General features: G+C 39.9%; 1 protein-coding gene across 12 annotated transcripts in view; it reads right to left on the minus strand.

Moving 5' to 3' along the window:
* SENP7 (SUMO specific peptidase 7) overlaps positions 1 to 21,563 on the minus strand; it is a 156,927-nt gene that overhangs the window by 88,912 nt on the left and 46,452 nt on the right. For 9 of the 12 annotated variants that reach the window (XM_045584037.1, XM_036445435.2, XM_045584035.1 and 6 more), the window contains one exon: positions 12,960 to 13,157. The exons of the other annotated variants lie outside the window; for them this stretch is intronic. In XM_045584037.1, the coding sequence (XP_045439993.1) occupies positions 12,960 to 13,157 (198 nt within the window). The remainder of the gene's footprint in view (positions 1 to 12,959; positions 13,158 to 21,563) is intronic. 12 annotated transcript variants of the gene reach the window in all.

Consider the following 21,563-nt stretch of genomic DNA (forward strand, 5'->3'; position numbering starts at 1 on the left):
AAGTCAGCCACTGCCTGGCACCACCCAGCAGAAGCTACAGAAAGATCCGCAGATCCTCCTCTTTGTATCAGGTTTGGAAATGCCCAGACAAGGCCCAGCTGTGAAGCAAGGCAGGCTGATGCTGGTGTCAGGTCTTGAACCTTTTATTGATAGCTTTGAAGCTTCCTGAGCCAGCTGCAACTTGTTTGACAGATTTTAGGCTAAGAAAAGACAGGCTATACATATGCAGACCACTGCGCACAAATTGGCCTGAAGGTCAATTCTTCCCAGTGACACCAACAGCAGTTAAAGACTCAATTACTACAACAAAACTGTGTTCACTGCCACAAAGGGATGCACCAAAAACTTCAACCTCTGGTGATTGGTGAGTCTGAGCCATTGGTTGTAAATTGGGTGGGGTGGGGTCCCAGGGAATCACCAGGGCAGAGCAAACATAAATTGCTGCCAGTCAGCCCTGTACTGGGGAGGTCTCAGCATGGGAACAATGACTGTTGCAAGCACCTCCATCTGGAAGAAAGCTGCTCCCGAGTTCCTGCCCTGATGCCAGACAGTCCAGTTTCAACCTGTGTGTGTCTGGGTCCCCTAGAGCCTCGCCCAGCAGTGGAGCTCAGAGGAAATAGGAGCTTGTAAATGCAGTTTGTGGTGCCAGCCTTTTAAGAGGATCAGCTAGGTTTCCAGCAACCTCTGTGCCAGCCCAATCCACACTGGTTTTTACAGTCCTGAGTTCTTACTGCCCATAGGGACCTCTTTCCCTAGCTCTGGAACCCTGGGCTAGGGGATGGGACTCTTTGCTCCTCCAAGTGACCTCCGCAGAGGTGATCTCCCTCCTGATTAAAAAGCGACACAGCCAAAACCAGTTTGGCTCAGTGGATAGAGCGTCAGCCTGCAGACAGAAAGGTTCGGTCAAGAGCACGTACCTTGGTTGTGGGGGATGTGCAGGAGGCAGATGATTGATGTTTCTCTCTCATCGATGTTTCTAACTCTCTATCTCCCTTCCTCGCTGTAAAAAATCAATAAAATATATAATAATTAATTAATTAATTAATTAAAAGCAGCACAGCTGAGTTACGGACCAGCCTGTTCCGTGCCTCTGCAGCTCTTACCAGTCTCAGTATGTTTTCTTCTTTACTTCTCTTATTGTAGTACTTCCACTCAGCCAACTTTCTGATGGTTCTGGATGATGGTTGTTCTGTATTTTAGTTGTAATTTTGATGTGGTTGTGGGAGGCAGCAGTTCACCTATGCCACTATCTTGGTTCTCCCTTTAGCATTTCTTGCAGTGCTGGTTTGGTGGTGATGAACTCCTTTAGCTCCTTTTTTTTTTTTTGATGGGTAGGGGGATCTGGGGAGCTCTTTATTTCTCCACCTATTTTTAATGATTGGCTTACTGAATATAGTAACCTTAGATTCAGATCCTTGCTTTTCTTTGCCTTGAATACTTGATGCCATTCTCTTCTGGCCTGTAGAGTTTCTGATGAGAAATCAGCTGACAGCCTTATTGGAGCTCCTTTATGGGTAACAAATTGCCTTTAAGATTCTCTCTTTGTCTTTAATTTTTGGCATTTTAATTTTGATGCATCTGGCCATAGACCTGTTTGGGTTCTTCTTGCTTGGGACTCACTTGTGTCCCTTTGGACTTGTGTGCCTTTTTTCTTTCCCCAGGTTAGTGAAGTTTTCTGCTATTATTTCTTCAAACACATTCTCTATCCCTTGCTCATTTTCATCCCCTTCTGACATCCTGTTATGCAAACATTGTTATTTTTCATGTTGTCCCTCAGCTCCCTTAAGCTGTCCTTCTGTTTTATAATTGTTTTTCCCTGAGACTCTTTTGAAAAGCATAATGATAATTCTATCAGTCCCCTCATTTAACCTGTCCTTTTTCAGCTAAACTGCAATGTTTCATCTAGTAAAAAGAATAGTTTTTTCTCACCAGGAAGTGTTAGTAGCTAGATTATGTGTTCATGAAATTTAAATATAAAGGAAGAGTCCCAATAAGATTCTAATTTGTTTTTTACTCTGTGTGTCTGCTCTTTTGTATAAACTACCAGCCAATATAGAACTTTTTATCAGAGCTCTAGGTTTTGTAAATTTAGCTTGTTCAATGTGAACGAATCACTTTGTTTTCAGACTTGTTCCTATATCTTCTTCCTGTCTGAGTATATGACTCCTCTGTACACTGTTCTTCAAATTAGGACTCTGTTATTGTCCTGATTCTAATTTCTTCTTTACCCTTCATATCCAGTCATTTATCATGTCTAGTTAATTTTACCTCCTAAGTCTCAAAATTATCTCCTTTCCGTGTTTATTGCCACTGTCTCAATTCAAACCCTAATGACTTTGTGACTTTATTAATACCATAGTTAACTAGGTAGGGCTTTCTGTACAAAGTCTTTTTCTTCTTAGTTATTTCCTTATATTTTTGCCTATATTGTATGCATTCTAAAAGCAAATATCAAGTTTGGCGCAGTAGATAAAATATTGGCCTGTGGCTATATTGGTCCTGGGTTCGATTCCAATCAAGAGTAAATGCATGGGTTGTACGCTCAATAGCTAGTAGGTGGCGTGTAGGGGGCAGCCAATCAATGATTCTCTTATCACTGATGTTTCTATTTCTCTCACCCTCTCCCTTCCACTCTGAAGTCAATAAAAACATAATTTATAAATAATAAATAAGTGACGCATTGAATCAGATGGATTTAACTGACATTTATATAATATTTCACCCCAAAGCTACAGAATATACATTTCTCTCTAGTGCACATGGGTCATTCTCAAACATACATAACATGTTAAGACACAAAACAAGTGTCTCTACAAGTTCAAGAAGATTGAAATTATATTAACCATCTTCTCGATCACAGTTTAATGAAAATAGATATCAACTACAGTAAAAACACCCAAAGCATTCAAATAGATAGAGGCTAAATAGCACGTTATTAAACAATGAATGGGTTACCAAAGAGATCAAAGAAGAAATTTAAAAACATTCGGGAAACAAATTAAAATAAAATACAGCACTTCAAAATCTATGGGACATAGTGAACTCTGTCCTGAGAGGGAAGTTCATAGTACTACGGGTCTAACCCAAAAAACAAGAAAATTTTGGAAATAAATTATCTAACCCTACAACTTAAAGACTACAAAGAGAGCAACAAGCCCAGAGTAAGCAGAATGAAAGAAATAATAAAGATCAGTGTGGAAATAAATAACATAAAGACCAAATAAATACAAGAGATTGTTCTGTAAAAGGATAAACAAGACTGATGAACCTCTAGCCAGGCTCACGAAGAAGCAAAACAAGAGGACACAAATAAACAAAATCAGAAATGAAAGAGGAAAAATAACAACAGACCCCGCCAAAATACAAAGGATTGTTAAAAAATACTATGAACAACTCTATTCCAACAAACTGGACAACCTGGAGGAAATAGACATCCTCCTACAAAAATACAACCTTCTAAAACTCAATCAGGAAGAATCTAAATATCTCAATAGTCCAATAACTATGGAAGAAATTGAAGCAGTCATCAAAAATCTTCCAGCAAACAAAAGCTCAGGGACAAATGGCTTCACATGGGGAGTTTTACCAAATATTCAGGGAAAAACTAAAACCTATGCTCCTCAGACTATTCCAAAAAATTCAAGAAGAAATGCTTCCAAGCTCCTTCTATGAAGCCAGCATCACCCTAATACCAAAACCAGAAAAAGACAATACAATGAAAGAGAATTACAGGCCAATATCCTTCATAAACACAGATGCCAAAATTCTAGCAAATCAGATCCAGCAATACATCAGAAAAATATACCATGACCAAGTAGGATTTATCCCAGGGATGCAAGGATGATACAATATCCACACATCAATAAACATGATACATTGCATAAACAAATTGAGAGATAAAAATCACATAGTCATATCAATTGATGCAGAAAAAGCAATTAACAAAATCCAACACCCGCCGAAACCGGTTTGGCTCAATGGATAGAGTGTCGGCCTGTGAACTGAAAGGTCCCGGGTTTGATTCCGGTCAAGGGTATGTACCTTGGTTGCAGGCACATCCCCAGTAGAAGCTGTGCAAGAGGCAGCTGATCGATAATTCTCTGTCATCGATGTTTCTAACTCTCTATCCCCTCTCTTCCTCTCTGTAAAAAAATCAATAAAATATATATTTTTTTTAAATCCAACACCCTTTCTTGATAAAAACTCTCAGCAAGGTGTGAATAAAAGGATCATAACTCAATATAATAAAAGCCATCTATATTAAACCCACAGCCAACATCATATTCAATGAGCAAAAACTAAAATCATTTCCCCTAAGAACAGGAATAAGACAGGGATGCCCACTCTCACCACTCCTGTTCAACATAGCACTGGAAGTATTAGCCATTGCAATTAGACGAGAAGAAATAAAAGGCATCCAAATTGGAAAAGTAGAAGTAAAGTTGTCCTTATCTGCAGATGACATGATATTGTACATAAAAAACCTGAAAGACTACATCAAAAACTATTAAACTTAATAAATGAATTTGGCAATGTAGCAGGATACAAAATTAACACCAAGAAATCTATGGCATTTCTATACAATAATAGTGAACTTACAGAAAGAGAGACTAAAAAATCAATCCCATTTACCATCGCACCAAAAAAATTAAGATACCTAGGAATAAACTTAACCAAGGAGCTAAAAGACCTATATGCGGAAAACTATAGGTTCCAAATGGAGATAGTGGGGTATTAAAGTCTCCTACTATGATTGTACTGTATTTTTTTTTTCCTGAAAAAGAGATAGAGGAAAATATAAACAGATGGAAGAATATACCATGTTCATGGATGGTAGAATCAACATCATTAAAATATCCATACTACCCGAAGCAATCTGTAGAGTTAATGCACTCCCCATTAAAATAACAAAGGCATATTTCACAGACCTAGAAAGAATTCTCCAAAAATTCATCTGGAATAAAAAAAGACCCTGAATAGCCACAGCAATCCTAAGAAAGAAGAACAAAGTAGGTGGGATCTCAATACCAGATTTCAAGCTGTATTACAAAGCCATTGTTCTCAAAACAGCCTGGTACTGGCACAAGAACAGACATATAGACCAATGGAATAGAATAAAGAACCCAGAAATTAACCCAAACCACTATGCTCAATTAATATTTGACAAAGGAGGCATGAACATACAATGGAGTAAAGACAGTCTCTTCAATAAAAGGTGTTGGAAAAATTGGACAGATACATGCTAAAAAATGAAACTAGATCATCAAATGAAACTTTGCATCATATATGAAAATAAACTCAAATTGGATAAAGGACTTAAATATAAGATAGGAAACCATAAAAATACTTGAGAGGTCCATAGGCAGAGAAATTTCAGACATATGCTTAAGCAATTTCTTCACTGATACCACTCCTAGGGCAGTGTTTTTCAACCTTTTTTGGGCAAAGGCACACTTGTTTCATGAAAAAAATCACGAGGCACACCACCATTAGAAAATGTTAAAAAATTTAACTCTGTGCCTATATTGACTATATATAAAGTAATTCTCTTGAATAGGAATCAAATAAACACAAAGAAAGTATTTTATAATTACTTTATTATGAAATATTAAGTAAGCAAAATAGTGAAAAATTATAAAATTCTTGTCTTGTCTGCACCTACGGCACACCAGACAACAAGTGTGCCGCGGAACAGCGGTTGAAAAACGCTGTCCTAGGGCAATAGAAGCTAAAGAGAAAATAAACAAATGGAACTACATCAAAATAAAAAGCTTCTTTACAGCAAAAGAAACCATAAAACAAAACAACAAGGAAGTCCACTGAAAATAGAAACACCAATCAGAATGGATAACATATTTGCAAATGTTATCACTGATAAAGGTTAAATCTCCAACATCTACAGGGAATTTATACAACTTAATAAAAGAAAGATAAATAATCCAATTTAAAAATGGGCAATGGACCAAAATAGAATCTTTTCGAAAGAAGACAGAAGGAAGTCCAAGAGACATATGAAAACATGCTCAAAGTCACTAATTATCCAAGAGATACAAATCAAAACAACAATGTGGTACTACCTCACACGTCAGAATGACAATCATCACAAATCAACAAGTGCTGGCGAGGATGCTGAGAAAAAGGAAAACTCTTGCACTGTTCGTGGGAATGCCGACTGGTGCAGCCACTGTGGAGAACAGTATGGAGTTTCCACAAAAAACTAAAAATGGAACTCCCATTTGACACAGTAATCCCATTTCTAGGAATATATTCCAAGAAAATATAAACATCAATCAGAATGGATATATGCACCCCTATATTAATAGCAGCACAATTCACCATAGCTAAGATCTGGAAACAGCCTAAGTGTCCATCAGCAGATGAGTGGAATACTACACAATGGAATACTACCCTACTATAAAAAAGAAGGAACTCTTGCCATTTGCACACCATGGATTAACCTGGATAGCATTATGTTAAGTGAAATAAGCCAGGCAATGAAAGAAAAATACCATATGAACTCACTCATTTGTGGAAAATAAAGAATATTATGACCTAATGAATGAAAAGATAGATACAGGGGCAGTAAAGTACCATACAGATTGTCAAATTACAGTGGTAAGGCTGAGGAATGTTGGTGAGGGGGAGGAGGGGGAAGAGATCAACCAAAGGACTTACATGCATGCGTATAAGCACAACCAATGGATACAAGACACTGGGGGGGGGGGGGGGGGAGGATTAGGGCATGCGACAGGGAGTAGGGGAGGCTGGAGAAAGGTCAATGGGGGGAGGAGATATATGTACTGCTATATGTAATACTTTAAACAATGAAAAAAATTGTTATTATTAAAAAAAAAAAAAAAAGAATGTATACACCCCTCTGTTCATAGCAGCGTGATTGACAATAGCTAAGATCTAGAAACAGCCCAAGGGCCCATCAGTAGATGGAGGGGGGGGGGGGGGGAAGCTGTGGTATATTTACACCATGGAATACTAGGCAGCCATAAAAAAAGAAGGATCTCTTACCCTTTGGAGGGTCCTGCAGAGTATTAGGCTAAGTGAAATAAGCCAGTTAGATAAAGACAAGTATCACATCTTCTCACTCATATGTGAAATCTAATGAACAAAATAAACTGATGAACAAAATAAATCCAGAGACATAGAAGCATGAAACAGACTGTGGAATCTCAGAGGGAAAACAGGGTAGGCTGGGGGGAAGAGATCAACCAAAAAACTTGTATGAATATATTAAAGCATGGGCACAAACAATCAGGTGTTGAAGGCCCGAGGTGGGTTGGGGAGGGGGCATAGAAGGAGGGGGTTAGAAGAGGTCAATGGGGGAAAGTGGGAGACATTTGTAATACTTATAACAATAATGATTTTTTAATTTGAAAAATAATAATCTCAGGGATTATAAGGGCCATTCCTTTAACCACCCTCTTTATCAGAATAAGAGAATAGTTCACCTGCCAGAAGCCAATCATTGTTTTAATAATAGAGAGTTGTGGACAGGGAATTCGGGAGGGCTGGTCAACCTTAATTGCTATAAAGCAGTTTCCTAAACTTCTCTCATGATAAGAATCACCTGGTGGAGTTGTTAAAATACAGATTCCTGAATCCCAACTAAGAAGTGCTAAACTAGAATTTTTGGGAACATATAGGTAAAATTGTATACTTAACTTAGTACTCTGTCTTTAGAGCTCTAGTTAAGTATTCATGGCTCTGTCTTTAGAGCACTAGTTAAGTATACAATTTTATCTATATGTTCCCAAAAATTCTAGTAGCACTTCTTAGTTGGGATTCAGGAATCTGTATTTTTAACAACTCTACCAGGGATTCTCCTCATGAGAGAAGTTTGGGAAACACTGCTCTAAAGTAGGGGTGTCGAACTCAATCAGAGAAGGGGCCAAAATCTAAAATCCAGCCTAAATCGCGGGCCAAATGGTTTACTGAACAGTCATAAACTGTCATTGTGATGGAAACGCAGCGGAGTGCAGTGATGACAGCGCGGTGCGGGCCACATTGCAAGGCCTGGCGGGACGGATTTGGCCCGCGGGCCTTGTGTTTGACACATGTGCTCTAAAGAATCAGAGCTAATTATTAGATATTGGTAGTTGAAGAAGCCTCCACCTGTTAGTCCTAAATTCACTGACTTGCTTTTATTGGAAGGACACCTATGGAGCTGCATTGGAGTCACAACAAAACAAAATGGTTTAGTTAAATGAAAGGATCCTGAATCTGGTTTATGGAAGGGACCCAATCCATTATTAACCTTTGGAAGAAGGTATGCTTGTATATTTCCAGAGAATTTTTCTAAACCCGTGTGGATTCCTGCTAGAAATATTGAACTGCAGCAGGGATCCAAGAAAGAAACTAGTCAGACTAACGAGGACCTCGCGTCTGGAGCCACATCATGCAGCCGCAGACAATCAATTGCACAGAGAGCAGAAACTCCAAGAAATCCACTGAGGATGATGAGCAGAAGGAGGATGAGCCAGACAACAAACAGCCCGGAGTCCATTTGGGGCATGGTAAAAAGGATGATACAGGCACCTGAGAATGTCTTTCTTGCCATGCTAGTAGTGATCAGCTGTATGGTAATATTACCTGGGGAAATAGGGAAGTATTTTTTACTTATGTTCCTGACTATTTATGGGTAAGAACCCTTATGTGGGCTGATCCCTGCCTAATGTAGTCATAAATAATACCAAACACCTTGGTTCATCCAGGAGGAACACGAGTGGGACAAGAAAGTTTAATTATACAGGTGTTGCCACCCAGTTTTCCTTTTGTATGACATAAAATCAAATAACTGCTCCTGTGTGTGTAAAATTAAAGAGAGGTGCCAAAACCAGTTTGGCTCAGTGGATAGAGAGTGTCAGCCTGCAGACTGAAAGGTCCCAAGTTCGATTCCAGTCAAGGGCATGTACCTTGGTTGCAGGCACATCCCCAGTGAGGGGTGTGCAGGAGGCAGCTGATCATTATTCTCTCTCATCTATGTTTCTAGCTCTTTATCCTATCCCTCTCCCTTCCTCTCTATAAAAAATCAGTAAAAAATATATTTTTAAAAAAATTAAAGAGAAGTTTCTGGCTTGCGTGGGTACCAAGGAAGCAGGGACTATCACTACTTGCTTCTGAGAGGAGTGCAGAAAATGTAACTAGATCTTGTATATATAAACAGAAATTGACAGCCAGTTTGAAATTGAATCATCATGGCTTAGAGCAAAGAATATCCTTACATGATATTATTCTACAATGTCATAATTCTTTATATTTTATAACAGCATATTGTACAATTATTCCAAACAAACAAACTTACAAACTAATTCTTTGATTGGCAATAAAAAGGATATGAAAGGATTTAATCCCTTCCACTGTGTGGAAGGCCCCTTGGGAAGGCACTTTAGCATTCTATGTTGGCCCCTCTTGCCCTTTTTACCAAGAGGGACCCTTTTATTACAATCTAATTGCCCACAGCTGTTGCCTGAGTTTTCTGTTCATGCTGAGGTTGAAACCTCGTAGTGGCTGGTACCATGGATCTGTCTCTCGATCAATGGTCTCTCACTGGGCCCTCCCTGGAGAAGAAACCTGGGTTCCCCAAGATCTGTGATCAGCAGAGGTGGGATCCTGAGGCGTGGAGGCCACGGAGGCATAGACTACCAAGGAGACAGAAATGAACCTGGCTGGCCCCGGAGGATGGCTGGTTAGCCAAAGATGGGTAAGATTCCTCAAGGAAGGAACAACCTAAGACAGGCACAGTTGCAGAGGGGCCATTAGGAGAGAACTTTGGGGTCAACAGGTGGGGCAAAGACCCTCACCCCCCCCCCAACCTTGCAGGAGTCTGGACCCTAGCCCCTTCTGAGGGAGGTCTCCTGCCCCATGGCTGCTTCACTTCCCACGTGTAGCTCAGATCGGGATCCAGTTAACAGACAGAGGCGTGGCCCAGCTCAGATTGGGATCCAGGTAACAGACAGAGACTTGACTGACAGCAGCTGACCTATATCTAAATCCAGTCTAGCATTGGGAATGCTCAGGGCCTACTCCAGAATGCAAACAATCCTTTCCACTAATATTATTAGGACAAACTCTAAGATTGTTATTAGAGTATTAAATTTGATAGTGAAATAGTAATCAAGTCTTCAGATTAATTTATAATAATTAGCTAATTGAAATAAGTAAATATTTAGGAGGGTTTAATTGTCAAAAAGTTGTTTCTAAAGTATTAACTAAAATTTTTGGTAGTTCATGATAAAATTGCTTGACATGCAATGAAATAAAGTAGTCATATTTTTGTGCAAAAAATTAGTTATCAAGACAGCATTATAAAAAATTTTCAAAAGCTTCCTAATAATTAAATCAAAAAAGGGGGGATAGTGGAGTAATATTATGTAAGGGAAAATATCCTGAAAGTAAATTACATATAGAAATTTTTTACTTTGAAAACTAATTTTTATTTGTAATGTAAACAGCAAATCACCCATGAAAAACACACATGGTGTCAAAATAGGTCAAGGAAAAATCGTTTGGGTAAGGACAGAAAGGATTACAAGTCAAATTTGGGGGGTGGGGGGAATTCCTTTAATAACTTCTGGTTGAGAATATGTTTGTGTATTTTCAGAAAACAACTCCAAGACTATGTGGATTAAAAGCAGTCCAGAGATGGAAAACGCTGACAATGCCTTGCCATACTAACAATCAGCAGCTGTATGTTGCTGCAGATTGCCCAGGACCAAGCCAGAGAGGGTCGGACCTACTTTGCTACCATTTTCTATCATCTAGATAACATTGCTGACATGTATACATGGAGAATTGTTGGACATTGACTTTGGGACTCAAATACTTTATTCTTATGTTTATTTCTAAAATTTGCAGATGTTTTAAAGAAAAGAAATGGGGGAGATACCGGAAGCCAATCATTACTTTAATAAATAGAGAGCTGTGGATGGAATTCAGCGGGCTGGTTAACCTTAATTGCTATAAAGCAGGGGTCTTCAAACTTCTCTCATTATGAGAATCACCTGGTGGAGGTGTTAAAACACAGATTCCTGATAGCACTTCTTATAGTTGGGATCCGGGAATCTGTGTTTTAACAACTCCACCAGGTGATTCTCATAATGAGAGAAGTTTGAAGACCCCTGCAAGGGTCAGAGCTAATTACTAGATATTGGTAGTTGAATAATCCCCCACCTGTTAGTCCTAAATTCACTGATTGGCTTTTATTGGAGTTTATTGCCCAGGTAGGGGTGTCGAACTCAATCAGAGAAGGGGCCAAAATCTAAAATCCAGCCTAAATCGCGGGCCGAATGGTTTACTGAACAGTCATAAACTGTCATTGTGATGGAAACGCAGCGGAGTGCAGTGATGACAGCGCGGTGCAGGCCACATTGCAAGGCCTGGTGGGACGGATTTGGCCCGCGGGCCTTGTGTTTGACACTTGTGGGGCCCAGGGGATAAGGGTGTATCCTATAATTTTAATCTTAATAAAAGGGTTGGAAAAGCCAGAGCAAGTAGTAGTTCTCCCACTAGACTTGGACTATCTTCTGGCCCCCATTTACCTAATTAAATCTTTCTAAAGTCTCTTTTCATTTGTGTGCACCTTCTCCAGAACCCAAACTCTGAACTGGACGCTGAAACACGCAGGACGTGAAAGGGGTTTCCACATTCACCCATACTATAATGGAAAATGCTAGAATCCTTGCTGAAACTGGTTTGGCTCAGTAGATGGAGCGTCGGTCTGCGGACTGAAGGGTCCCAGGTTCGATTCTGGTCAAGGGCATGTACCTTGGTTGCAGGCACATCCCCAGTAGGGGGTGTGCAGGAGGCAGCTGATCGATGTTTCTCTCTCATCGATGTTTCTGACTCTCTATCCCTCTCCCTTCCTCTCTGTAAATAATCAATAAAATATATATATTTTTTTAAATGCTAGAATCCAGAAGAATGAGAAGAAACCGCTTCATAAGTTACTAAAGATAAGCTGTCTAAGACTTAGTGTGCTTTATAAAGTTAGATTCATATCAGGTATGACCTAATAAGGAAATTCTTACTACTTGGTTTTTTATATTTTTCGCCTTTTTTAAGAGAAATGTCCTTTCTAAATTAATGTAAATATTATGTTCAAGTGTTATAACAAAGTTCTTTTATTTTTAAAATAACTGTGGTGAAAGTGGTTTTTATCTGGATCTTGACTTAAAACTCTTATAAACTGTCATTCAATTACAGACCATATAACCTAAACACTAAGTAGCTAATGATAGATACATGCAAGCAAAGTACCTCCCCCAAAAACTATTCACTTAAGGGTTAAAACTGTATATGGAAACACATTAAAAATATTATGTTACAGACACAAATTCCCAGAACTAATTCCTAATGTTCGGCCCCAAACTCCATACATTATTCTTTTAAAAATAAAAAACAAATCTGGTCTTCTTAGTTTTCAAAATTAAACTGCATGTTTATATTAAAAACCCGGTGGTAATATTTCAATATCATCTTTTTTTCTTTCAAAAAACAGCATATAAAAGAAAGTTCAACAAAATTAAGTGTTAAGTACTTAGATTAAATAATATCTAAAAGGTATGTTAAAGATGTAGAAAATAGAAAAGATATGTTATCATATCTTTTAAACATTATTTAATCTAGGTCATTACCTATTTGTATACATATCTTCATTTTATATCATATATGAATCTTAAAACATGTATATGTTCATCATATTATAAAGTAAGTTAAATGCATTGATACTTGTTTTTTAAAATAGTTCTATCAATCTATTTAATCAAGTATGGAACTATCATTAAGTTTGTGAATTAAGATTTGTCAGCTTTAAGATTTGCTACAAATTGGGTGCACCTGCATATGAAGATTTTCTTAAAGATCATTTCCAACAATCTTATTTTTAAGACTATTGGGATTCTTTCTAAATGTGGTAAGCTGGGCAAAATCAATACTGAACAACATACCTTTCAGATAATTTAAGGCTTTGGTGGAGAGGTTCTAATTTTTGACATGTCTCTAGGCTGTCAACAGATGTCGAAGGCAATGAGTCTGATTGCACCTTGTTGGCATCACATAAATTAGCATCGTTTCTAGGTAGAATCTTTCTGAATTTTCGTCCTAATTCCGTCCATAGGACATTCGTCAACATAACTTTGAGTTGCCTGTTACACACATAAATAATTAACACTAAACATTGTATAATACATGAATGCATCACAAATAATAACAAATGAAAACCTCCAGGAATTCTAAATTTCAGTTCTTGAAGCAATTAAATGGAATAGTAAACATCATAAGTAAAAAGTTTGCCTAACCACTCTCAAATATACATTAAAAAGTAAAGCCTATTTCACTTAAATTGGGATTGTCTTCAGAATTCTGTCTGTTATACTACAACTGTAGTGACACACCTTGTACAGCTGTTGGATTCCTGATAACCCATCTGTGTCTGTTCTCACTGTTAGTGGAACAATATACATCTGTACATATCATCACAGGGGCAACACTAAAAAATTTTTCTTTTAGCATTTATCAGGAAAACATTGCTAAAACTAAGGGTGCAATGGTAGATCATCTACAATCTTAAGCCTATATAATGTTAAAATACAGATTTAATTTTACTTTATTTAAAATAGGTCAATTTAAAACATTTACTTTTATTGTACCTATAACAATTTCAAAAGTAAAACTGCACCCTAGCTGCTTTCTCAATGGTTAAGAGCGTCAGCCTGCGGACTGAAGGTTCCCGGGTTCAATTCTGATCAAGGGCACTTGCCATGGTTGCATGCAGTTCCAGCCTTTTGCCTCATTACATTTTGTCCATTAATCATTCAATAATCATTGAGCTGATAATACTAGAACCATGAAATACAGTTTTTACAGTAGTGTAAACAGGCTACCAGTAGACTTGAAACACTATCAAATGAGGAATGGCTGAAGGATTTGGAAAGATTTAATCATATTTTTCTGACTGGCACCAGTTTTAGGCACCAGTTTGTTTGTTTAACAAGCATGAATATTAAGAAATGGAAAGCAGCCGAGACCGGTTTGGCTCAATGAATAGAGCATAGGCTTGGGGACTGAAGGGACCCGGGTTCGATTACGGTCAAGGGCATGTGCCTTGGTTGAGGGCATATCTCCAGTGGGGGGTGTGCAGGAGGCAGCTGATCGATGACTCTCTCTCATCGATGTTTCTAGCTCTCTATCTCTCTCCCTTCCTCTCTGTACAAAATCAAAAAAAATAAAAAAATAAAAATAAAAAATAATAATAATAAATAAATAAAAAAAGAAATGGAAAGCAGCTGAAACCGGTTTGGCTCAGTGGTAGAGCGTCGGTCTGCGGACTGAAAGGTCCCAGGTTCGATTCCAGTCAAGGGCATGTACATTGGTTGCGGGGCACATCCCTGGTAGGGGGTGTGCAAGAGGCAGCTGGTCGATGTTTCTCTCTCATCGACATTTCTAGCTCTCTATCCCTCTCTCCTCCTCTCTGTAAAAAATCAATAAAATATATTAAAAAAAAAAAAAGGAAAGCAAAATGCTCATATATTTGTGTTGTTGTTGCTGTTAATCCTCACTCAAGGACATCTTTCCATTGATTTTTAGAGAGTGGACGAGGGAAGACAGAAAAGGAGAGAGGGGGGAAAAGGGGGAGGGAGGGGGAGAGGGAAAGAGAGGGAGAGACGGGAGAGAGAGGGAGAGGGAGAGGGAGAGGGAGAGGGAGAGGGAGAGGGAGAGGGAGAGGGAGAGAGGAAGAGAGAGAGAGAGAGAGAGAGAGAGAGAGAGAGAGAGAGAGAGAGAGAGAGAAAAGAGATCAACTGGCTGCCTCCCACACATATCCTGATTGGGGCCAGAAATTGAACCTTCAATCCAGGTTTGCGCCCCTGACTAGGAATCAAATCCCAGATCCTTCAGTGCATGGGCGGACGCTCTAACACTGAGAACACTGGCCAGGGCAAGTGCTCATCTACATAAAACCCTAAGCGATCAGTTGACTGTTCAACCAGTCAACCATCTGACTGGTCGTTATGATGCGCACTGACCACCAGGGGCAGACGCTCAACACATGAACTACCCCCTGGTGGTCAGTGCGCTCCCACAGCTGCACTGCTCAGCTGACCCTGGGGCTTCACACACTGGGCATGCGGCTGGCAAGCGAGTGCAACTGCGGTGGCATGAGCCTCTCCTGCCTGTGCAGGCAGGGCTGAGATGAGTGGGAGCAGCACAGCACCCAGCCCAGCTTGGGGTCTTCCCCAGCCACCTGCCGCTTGGTGCAATACTACCTCCCTTGGGCCTGCAGGGATCAGGCAGAAACTGGCAATTGAACATCCCCTGTGGCGTCCCAGATTGTGTGAGGATGCAGGCCAGGCTGAGAGAACCCACCAGTGCACAAATCCATATATCAGGCCTCTAGTATATTTTAAAGACAAAACAGATCTCAATAAATCACTTGTTTGCAGCAGCCACTTGGGTCTATATATTCAGAGCATCTGGAAAGGGGGGGGTTATCAGTCTTCAGGGGACCTCCATGAATGCACTGAAACTCCAAACATTTTGAAATTTTAAAATATTAATCTTTAGAATTCTTATTAAGGAATAAAGAGATGAGTGGCATTTCTCTGAATGAATAAAAAGCATCCTTCTTTCAACAAAGACTTACTAAAGGCCTGCTAGCAGAACAACTCTAGAATCTGAGATTCAGCAATCAACAAGATGGTTATAGTTCTGTCTTAAGAGAGCTTACATTCCAGAGAACAATTACCCAATTAATTACTTAATTACAATTGTAATGAGTGATATGAAGAAAAAATACAGATGGCTGCCCTTGATCTGAACCAAGTCAGGAAAGATTTTACTGAGAATATAGCTTTGAAGCTGAAACCTCACGGAAGAAGAGGTACTGCCCGAAAGAAGAAGGTGGAGAATGGAGAGTTCTCTGAGAGGAGGAACAAAATGCAGGTGGCTCTCTGATATGAGTAATGTTTGCTTAAGGAAATTACAGGACTTACCTGTTCAAGTGCTCAGAGTGAAAAGGTATACAAGATAAGGATGGACAGTTAGGTGGGACCTGGTGAATTATATTACGGATTTGAGACTTTACATCAACAACAGTAGAAACTTACTAGCTTTAACAAAAAAAAATGAGATCATAAATGCATTTTCAAAAGAACACTTTGATCTTCTATGAAGAAAGGAAATGAGGGCACTAAAGTCTAGGGAAATAAGAATGAATTTATATATAACTAGTGGCCCGATCCATGAAATTCGTGCACATTAAAAGGGAATTAGAGAAAATATTTCAATAGTGCTATTTGCCCTTTCTCTATAATAGAAGTGTCAGAGATGAAAGAAAATTAGTAAAATGTATATGAAAATCTCCCTCTTGTCAGAGTCATGGGTGCACCACAGGACCCAGAGCCAAGTCTCCACCTACCTGGGTGTGCCTCAAAATCACGTGAGACCCAGACTCGGCTGGCCCCACCCCTGTCAAGCCCTGCGGGGCAGGAGGCTCAGCCTCAGGTCCCTCTTCAAGGCCCACCAGGCGGGGGGTGCAGCTTCAGGTCCCCTGGCCTGGCTTGAGGAGGCAATGGCATGACGACTATCTGCATATTAGTTCTTTATTATATGGGATGGTGACTTCATCAGGGTTAGGTTAATGGAGTGGTCGGATCAGAACACAATGGGGTAAGTAAAAGGAAGAGGAAGAAAGGGATACAAAAAATATAGCAAATATAGCAGTTGACATATGGCAGTGAATAGAGATACAGGACCAAAGCTAAAGATAGATGTGATGTTCAGGAAAGATTTCTTAGTAATTGGTTGATTAGTTAGTTAGCTTAAGATAGAACATATCTGCGTAAGTGCTTATGGGAAGAGGTGAACAGAGTGGGACAGGTTGAAGATACAGGAAACAAAATAATTAACAAAGTTCCCTAAGAAATTACATAAGAGCTAATATTTGCATGGCTGGGTGGCTCATTTGATTGGAGCATCATCCCGTACACCAGGGGATTGTGCATTTAATTCCCACCCAAGGCACATGCCTGGGTTTCAGGTTCGATCCCCAATCAGGATGTGTATGGGAGATGGCCAATCGATGTTTCTCTCTTACATCGATAATTCTATTTCCCTTCCTTTCTCTCTCTAAGTGAGTAAACATATCCTCGAAAAGGATTTTTTTAATAAAAGAAGAACTAATATTTATTGAGCATGCACTACATAGCAGGCATTATGCTGAGCATTTATAATAACTTACTTAATAATTTAATCCTCACAACTACTCTATGAGGTATAATAGTAACTTCTTCTTTAATTGAGAAGACCAAATAGAATGATTAATACCTAAATGGGTGAGTAGGCAAAGTGGGATCCAGACCACACACTCTCAACTCTACTGCGAGCACTTTAACTGTTCCACCATTCTGATTTGTGATGGGAGAAGGGGCATGAAGGAAAGGAATCAAAATCTTCTTTCCAAAGTGATATGAGAGCTAAAGGAAAACTGGCTTGAAAAAAAAAGGTTTCAAATCATCATTGTTGGGGAGAGGTCCCTGAACACAAGCTGGCTAGAGAAGCACAAAAAGATTATCTTGCAGTTTAGGAATCTAGTGATATCAACAATCATGAGTTTATAATGCCACAAATATACTATTTTGTAAGTTCTTTTCAACAGTGCTCAGCCACCTTGCTGTCAGCACAATGCAAACAGATAATTAGGTTCGCAGGTGATTATTAATTACAAAGGGGAAAGGCACCTTTACAATGGAGAGAGATACAACAGCTACCATATTTCATTCCTGGATGAAATACAGGACCACCAATAGCAAGACAAGCAGACATTATGTACCAATACGATGCAATAAGCTATGAAGTACTCTGGCAAAAATGTAACATGAGAGGGAATGAGTGGCGTAGGTGCAGGCACATGGCCGGCCTGGAAAACTATGGTGGGGTGGGGAGAAATTAGAGGGGAAAATGCAACACGAAACTAATTAGTAGGACAATCCCAGATAAATCATAAAAATCTAGAATATAGGATATTCTAAAAGACAATTAGCCAGAACTCTTCAAAAAGGTCAGTCATGGTTTTAAAAAAACAGGAGAGGGGAAAGGGGAGGGAAGAAAGGAGGAAAAGAGAGAGATGAGGGAGGCTGTTCTAAGATTAAGAGAATAAGGCATAATAACCAAAAAATATAATGAAAGAATGTTAATTTGATCCTAGGTTTCAAAAATAAAATAAAAGGCATTTGGAGGTCATTCATGGAATTCTGATTCTAGAATTAATATAAGATGATAATATGAAATCATTAATTTCTTCACAATTTATTGTGGCAATTATGTAAGAGAATACCTGTTTGTTACAAAATGCAGGCTGAAGTATTTAGAGGTAAGGTGTCATGATGTCTGTAACTTACTTTCAAATGGTTCAAAAAAATTTGTAATATATGTGTACTAGAGGCTCAATGCATGAAAATTCATGCACTAGAGGGAGGTGTCCCTCAGTCCAGCCTGCACCATCTCACAGTCTGGCCCTTGCTCCTTACCGCACGCCTGCTCACTGCTCCTTACTGCTCAGCATGCTGGTCCTTAGCACTGCCTTGGACCACCACCTCTGCACTTACCCAGTTTCTGGCTGAGTGGCACTCCCCCTGGAGGAGTGCACTGACCACCAGGGGCAGTTCCTGTATTGATTGTCTGTCCCCTGGTCATCAGTGCACATCCTATCAACCGGTCGTTCCACCACTTAGTCAATTAACATATTACCCTTTTATTACATAGAATACCTGATATGAACTTACATAAATGTATGAAGAAACTAAGAGAAAGCAAATGTAGAAAAATATTAACAACTGGAGGAACTAGATTTAGGATATATGAGTATTTGTTATATTCTTGTCAAAATAATTCCATGTTTGAAATCTGTACCATGAAAAGTATGAAATACTAGAGGCCCAGTGCCCGAAACTCATGAATGGGGAAGGTGGATTCCTTCAGCTAGGCCTGCACCCTCTCCAATCTGGGAACCCTCAAGGGATGTCCGACTGCCCGTTTAGGCCCAATCCTACCTGAATCGAGCCTAAACGGACAGCTGGACAGCCCTCTCACAATTCAGGACTGCTGGTTACCAACTGTTCGCCTGCCTGCCTTCCTGATTGCCCCTAACTGCTTCTGCCTGCCAGCCTGATCACCCCCTAACTACTCCCCTGCCAGCCTGATTGATGCCTAACTGCTCCCATGCCAGCCTAACTGCTCCTAACTGCCCTCCCCTGCCATCCTGCTCACCCCTAACTGCCCTCCCCTGCAGGTCTGGTCACCCCCAACTGCCCTCTCCTGCAGGCCTGCTTGCCCCCTCTCAACTGCCCTCCTTTGCTGGCCTGATAGCCCACAACTGCCCTCCCCCCTTGCAGTCCCGGTCCCTCAAAACTGCCCTCCCCTGCTGGCCATCTTGTGGCAGCCATCTTGTGTGTTGAAGTGATGGTCAATTTGCATATTATTCTTTTATTAGATAGGATAGAGGCCTGGTACACAGGTGGAGGGAGGCTGGTTTGCCCTGAAAGGTGTCCCGGATCAGGATGGGAGTTCCCTTGGGACGTGGGGTGGCCTGGACAGGGGGCCTGTGGTGGTGTGCAGGTTGGCCACACCCCCCCAGTGACCCAAGTAGAGGTCCTGGTATCTGGGATTTGTTTATCTCCTATAATTCAAACTTTGTAGCCTTAAGTGGATGCCAGGGCGAGCAGTAAGCTTGGCTTTCTTCATCCTGGAGGCAACCCAAGCCTCCTGCTCTCTCCAGCTCCATGGCTGCCACCATTTTTGTTGGGATTTATCTTCTATAAGTAAGCCTTTGTAGCCTTGAGCGGAGGCCAGAGCTGGCCAGCGCAGGCGGAAAGCCTGGCTTCCTCCATCGCTGGGAGCAACCCAAGCCTCCTGCTTGCTCCAGCTCTGTGGCCCCTGCCATCTTGGTTGGGTTAATTTGCATACTCACTCCTAATTGGCTTGTGGGCATAGTGGAGGTATGGTCAATTTGCATGTTTCTCTTTTATTAGATAGGAGAGAGTTATACACAAAAACATATATTATGGTATTATTTATAAAGGCAACGGGCTAAAGCAACCATAAATGGCCAGCAATAGCAGAATGATTAAGTTAACCATGGAATATTAATTAGTCACTTAAAATCTTCTACTTTAAATTTTAAGGATAGCTGATTATCTCTGTATTTTCTACTTGCCTTTATTCCTATTTTCTATATCAAGCAAGCACTATTTATAGAAAGGCAAATGTCAACTAATTATTTTTTTTAAAGACTGGTAAATATTTCAGGTTTACTTAACCAAAACCTATCAATCAACAAGTGAAATGAATATGTATTCTTGGCATTCAGTATATTAAGACTATTCTATTTTTCTTTAATCTTTAGTATTGAAAGTAATACATATGTCCCCTTTTACCCCCATTGACCTCAGCCAGCCAGCCCAATCCCCACAAGGCTTCACCGCCCTATTGTCTGTGTCCATGAATTATGCATACATTCATACAAGTTCTTTAGTTGATCTCATCCCTGCCACCCATCCTTCCTGCCTTCCCTCTGAGGTTCAACAGTCAATTCTGTGCTTTTCTGACTCTGGATCTATTTTGCTCAGCAATTCATTTTGTTCATTAGATTCCACATATGAATGAGATTATGTGACACTTTTCCTTCTCTAACTGGCTTATTTCGCTTGACATAATGCTCTTCAGATCCATATATGCTGTTGCAAATGGTAAAAGTTATTTCCTTTTTACAGCTACATAATATTTCATGTGTAAATGTACCTCGGGTTAATGGGCACTTGAGCTGTTTCCAATTCTTAACTATTGTAAATTAGAAACCCAGTACACAAAATTCGTGCACAGGGGGGGTCCCCTCAGCCCAGCCTGAACCCTCTCCAAGGGACCCCTCATAAGCAGCCATCTTGTGAGGGTGTGAGGCTTAATTTGCATATCACCTCTTTATTATATAGGATTATAAAGGATTGTGCTGCTATGAACATAGAGGTACATATATCCTTTCTGACTGGTGTTTCGATTTCTTGGGATACATCCCTAAAAGTTTAATCACTGGGTCAAAATGGAAGTTCCGTTTTTAATTTTTTGAGAAAACTCCATACTACTTCCACAGTGCCAACATCAGTCTGCATTCTGACCAGCAGTGTACTGGGGTTCCTTTTCTCCACATCTTCATCAGCACTTGTCATTTGTTGATTCCTTGATGATAGCCATTCTGACAGGTGTGAAGTGATATTTCATTGTCACTTGTATTTGCATCTCAGATGATTAGTGAATTTGAGCATGTTTTCATATGGCTTTTTGGCCTCTTGCACGTCCACTTCCAGAATGATGTTGAACAAGAGTGGTGAAACTAAGCATCCCTGTCTTGTTCCTGTTCTTGGGGAAGAGGTTTTAGTTTTTGCCCATTGAGTGTGATGTTGGCTGTAGGTTTGTCATTTATGGCTTTTATTATGTTGAGGTATGATCCCTCTATTCCCACTTTGCTGAGAGTTTTTATGAAAAATGGGTGTTAGTTTTTGTCA

Source organism: Pipistrellus kuhlii, unplaced genomic scaffold (genome assembly GCF_014108245.1).
Source record: "Pipistrellus kuhlii isolate mPipKuh1 unplaced genomic scaffold, mPipKuh1.p scaffold_m20_p_2, whole genome shotgun sequence".
NCBI classification, from domain to species: domain Eukaryota; kingdom Metazoa; phylum Chordata; class Mammalia; order Chiroptera; family Vespertilionidae; genus Pipistrellus; species Pipistrellus kuhlii.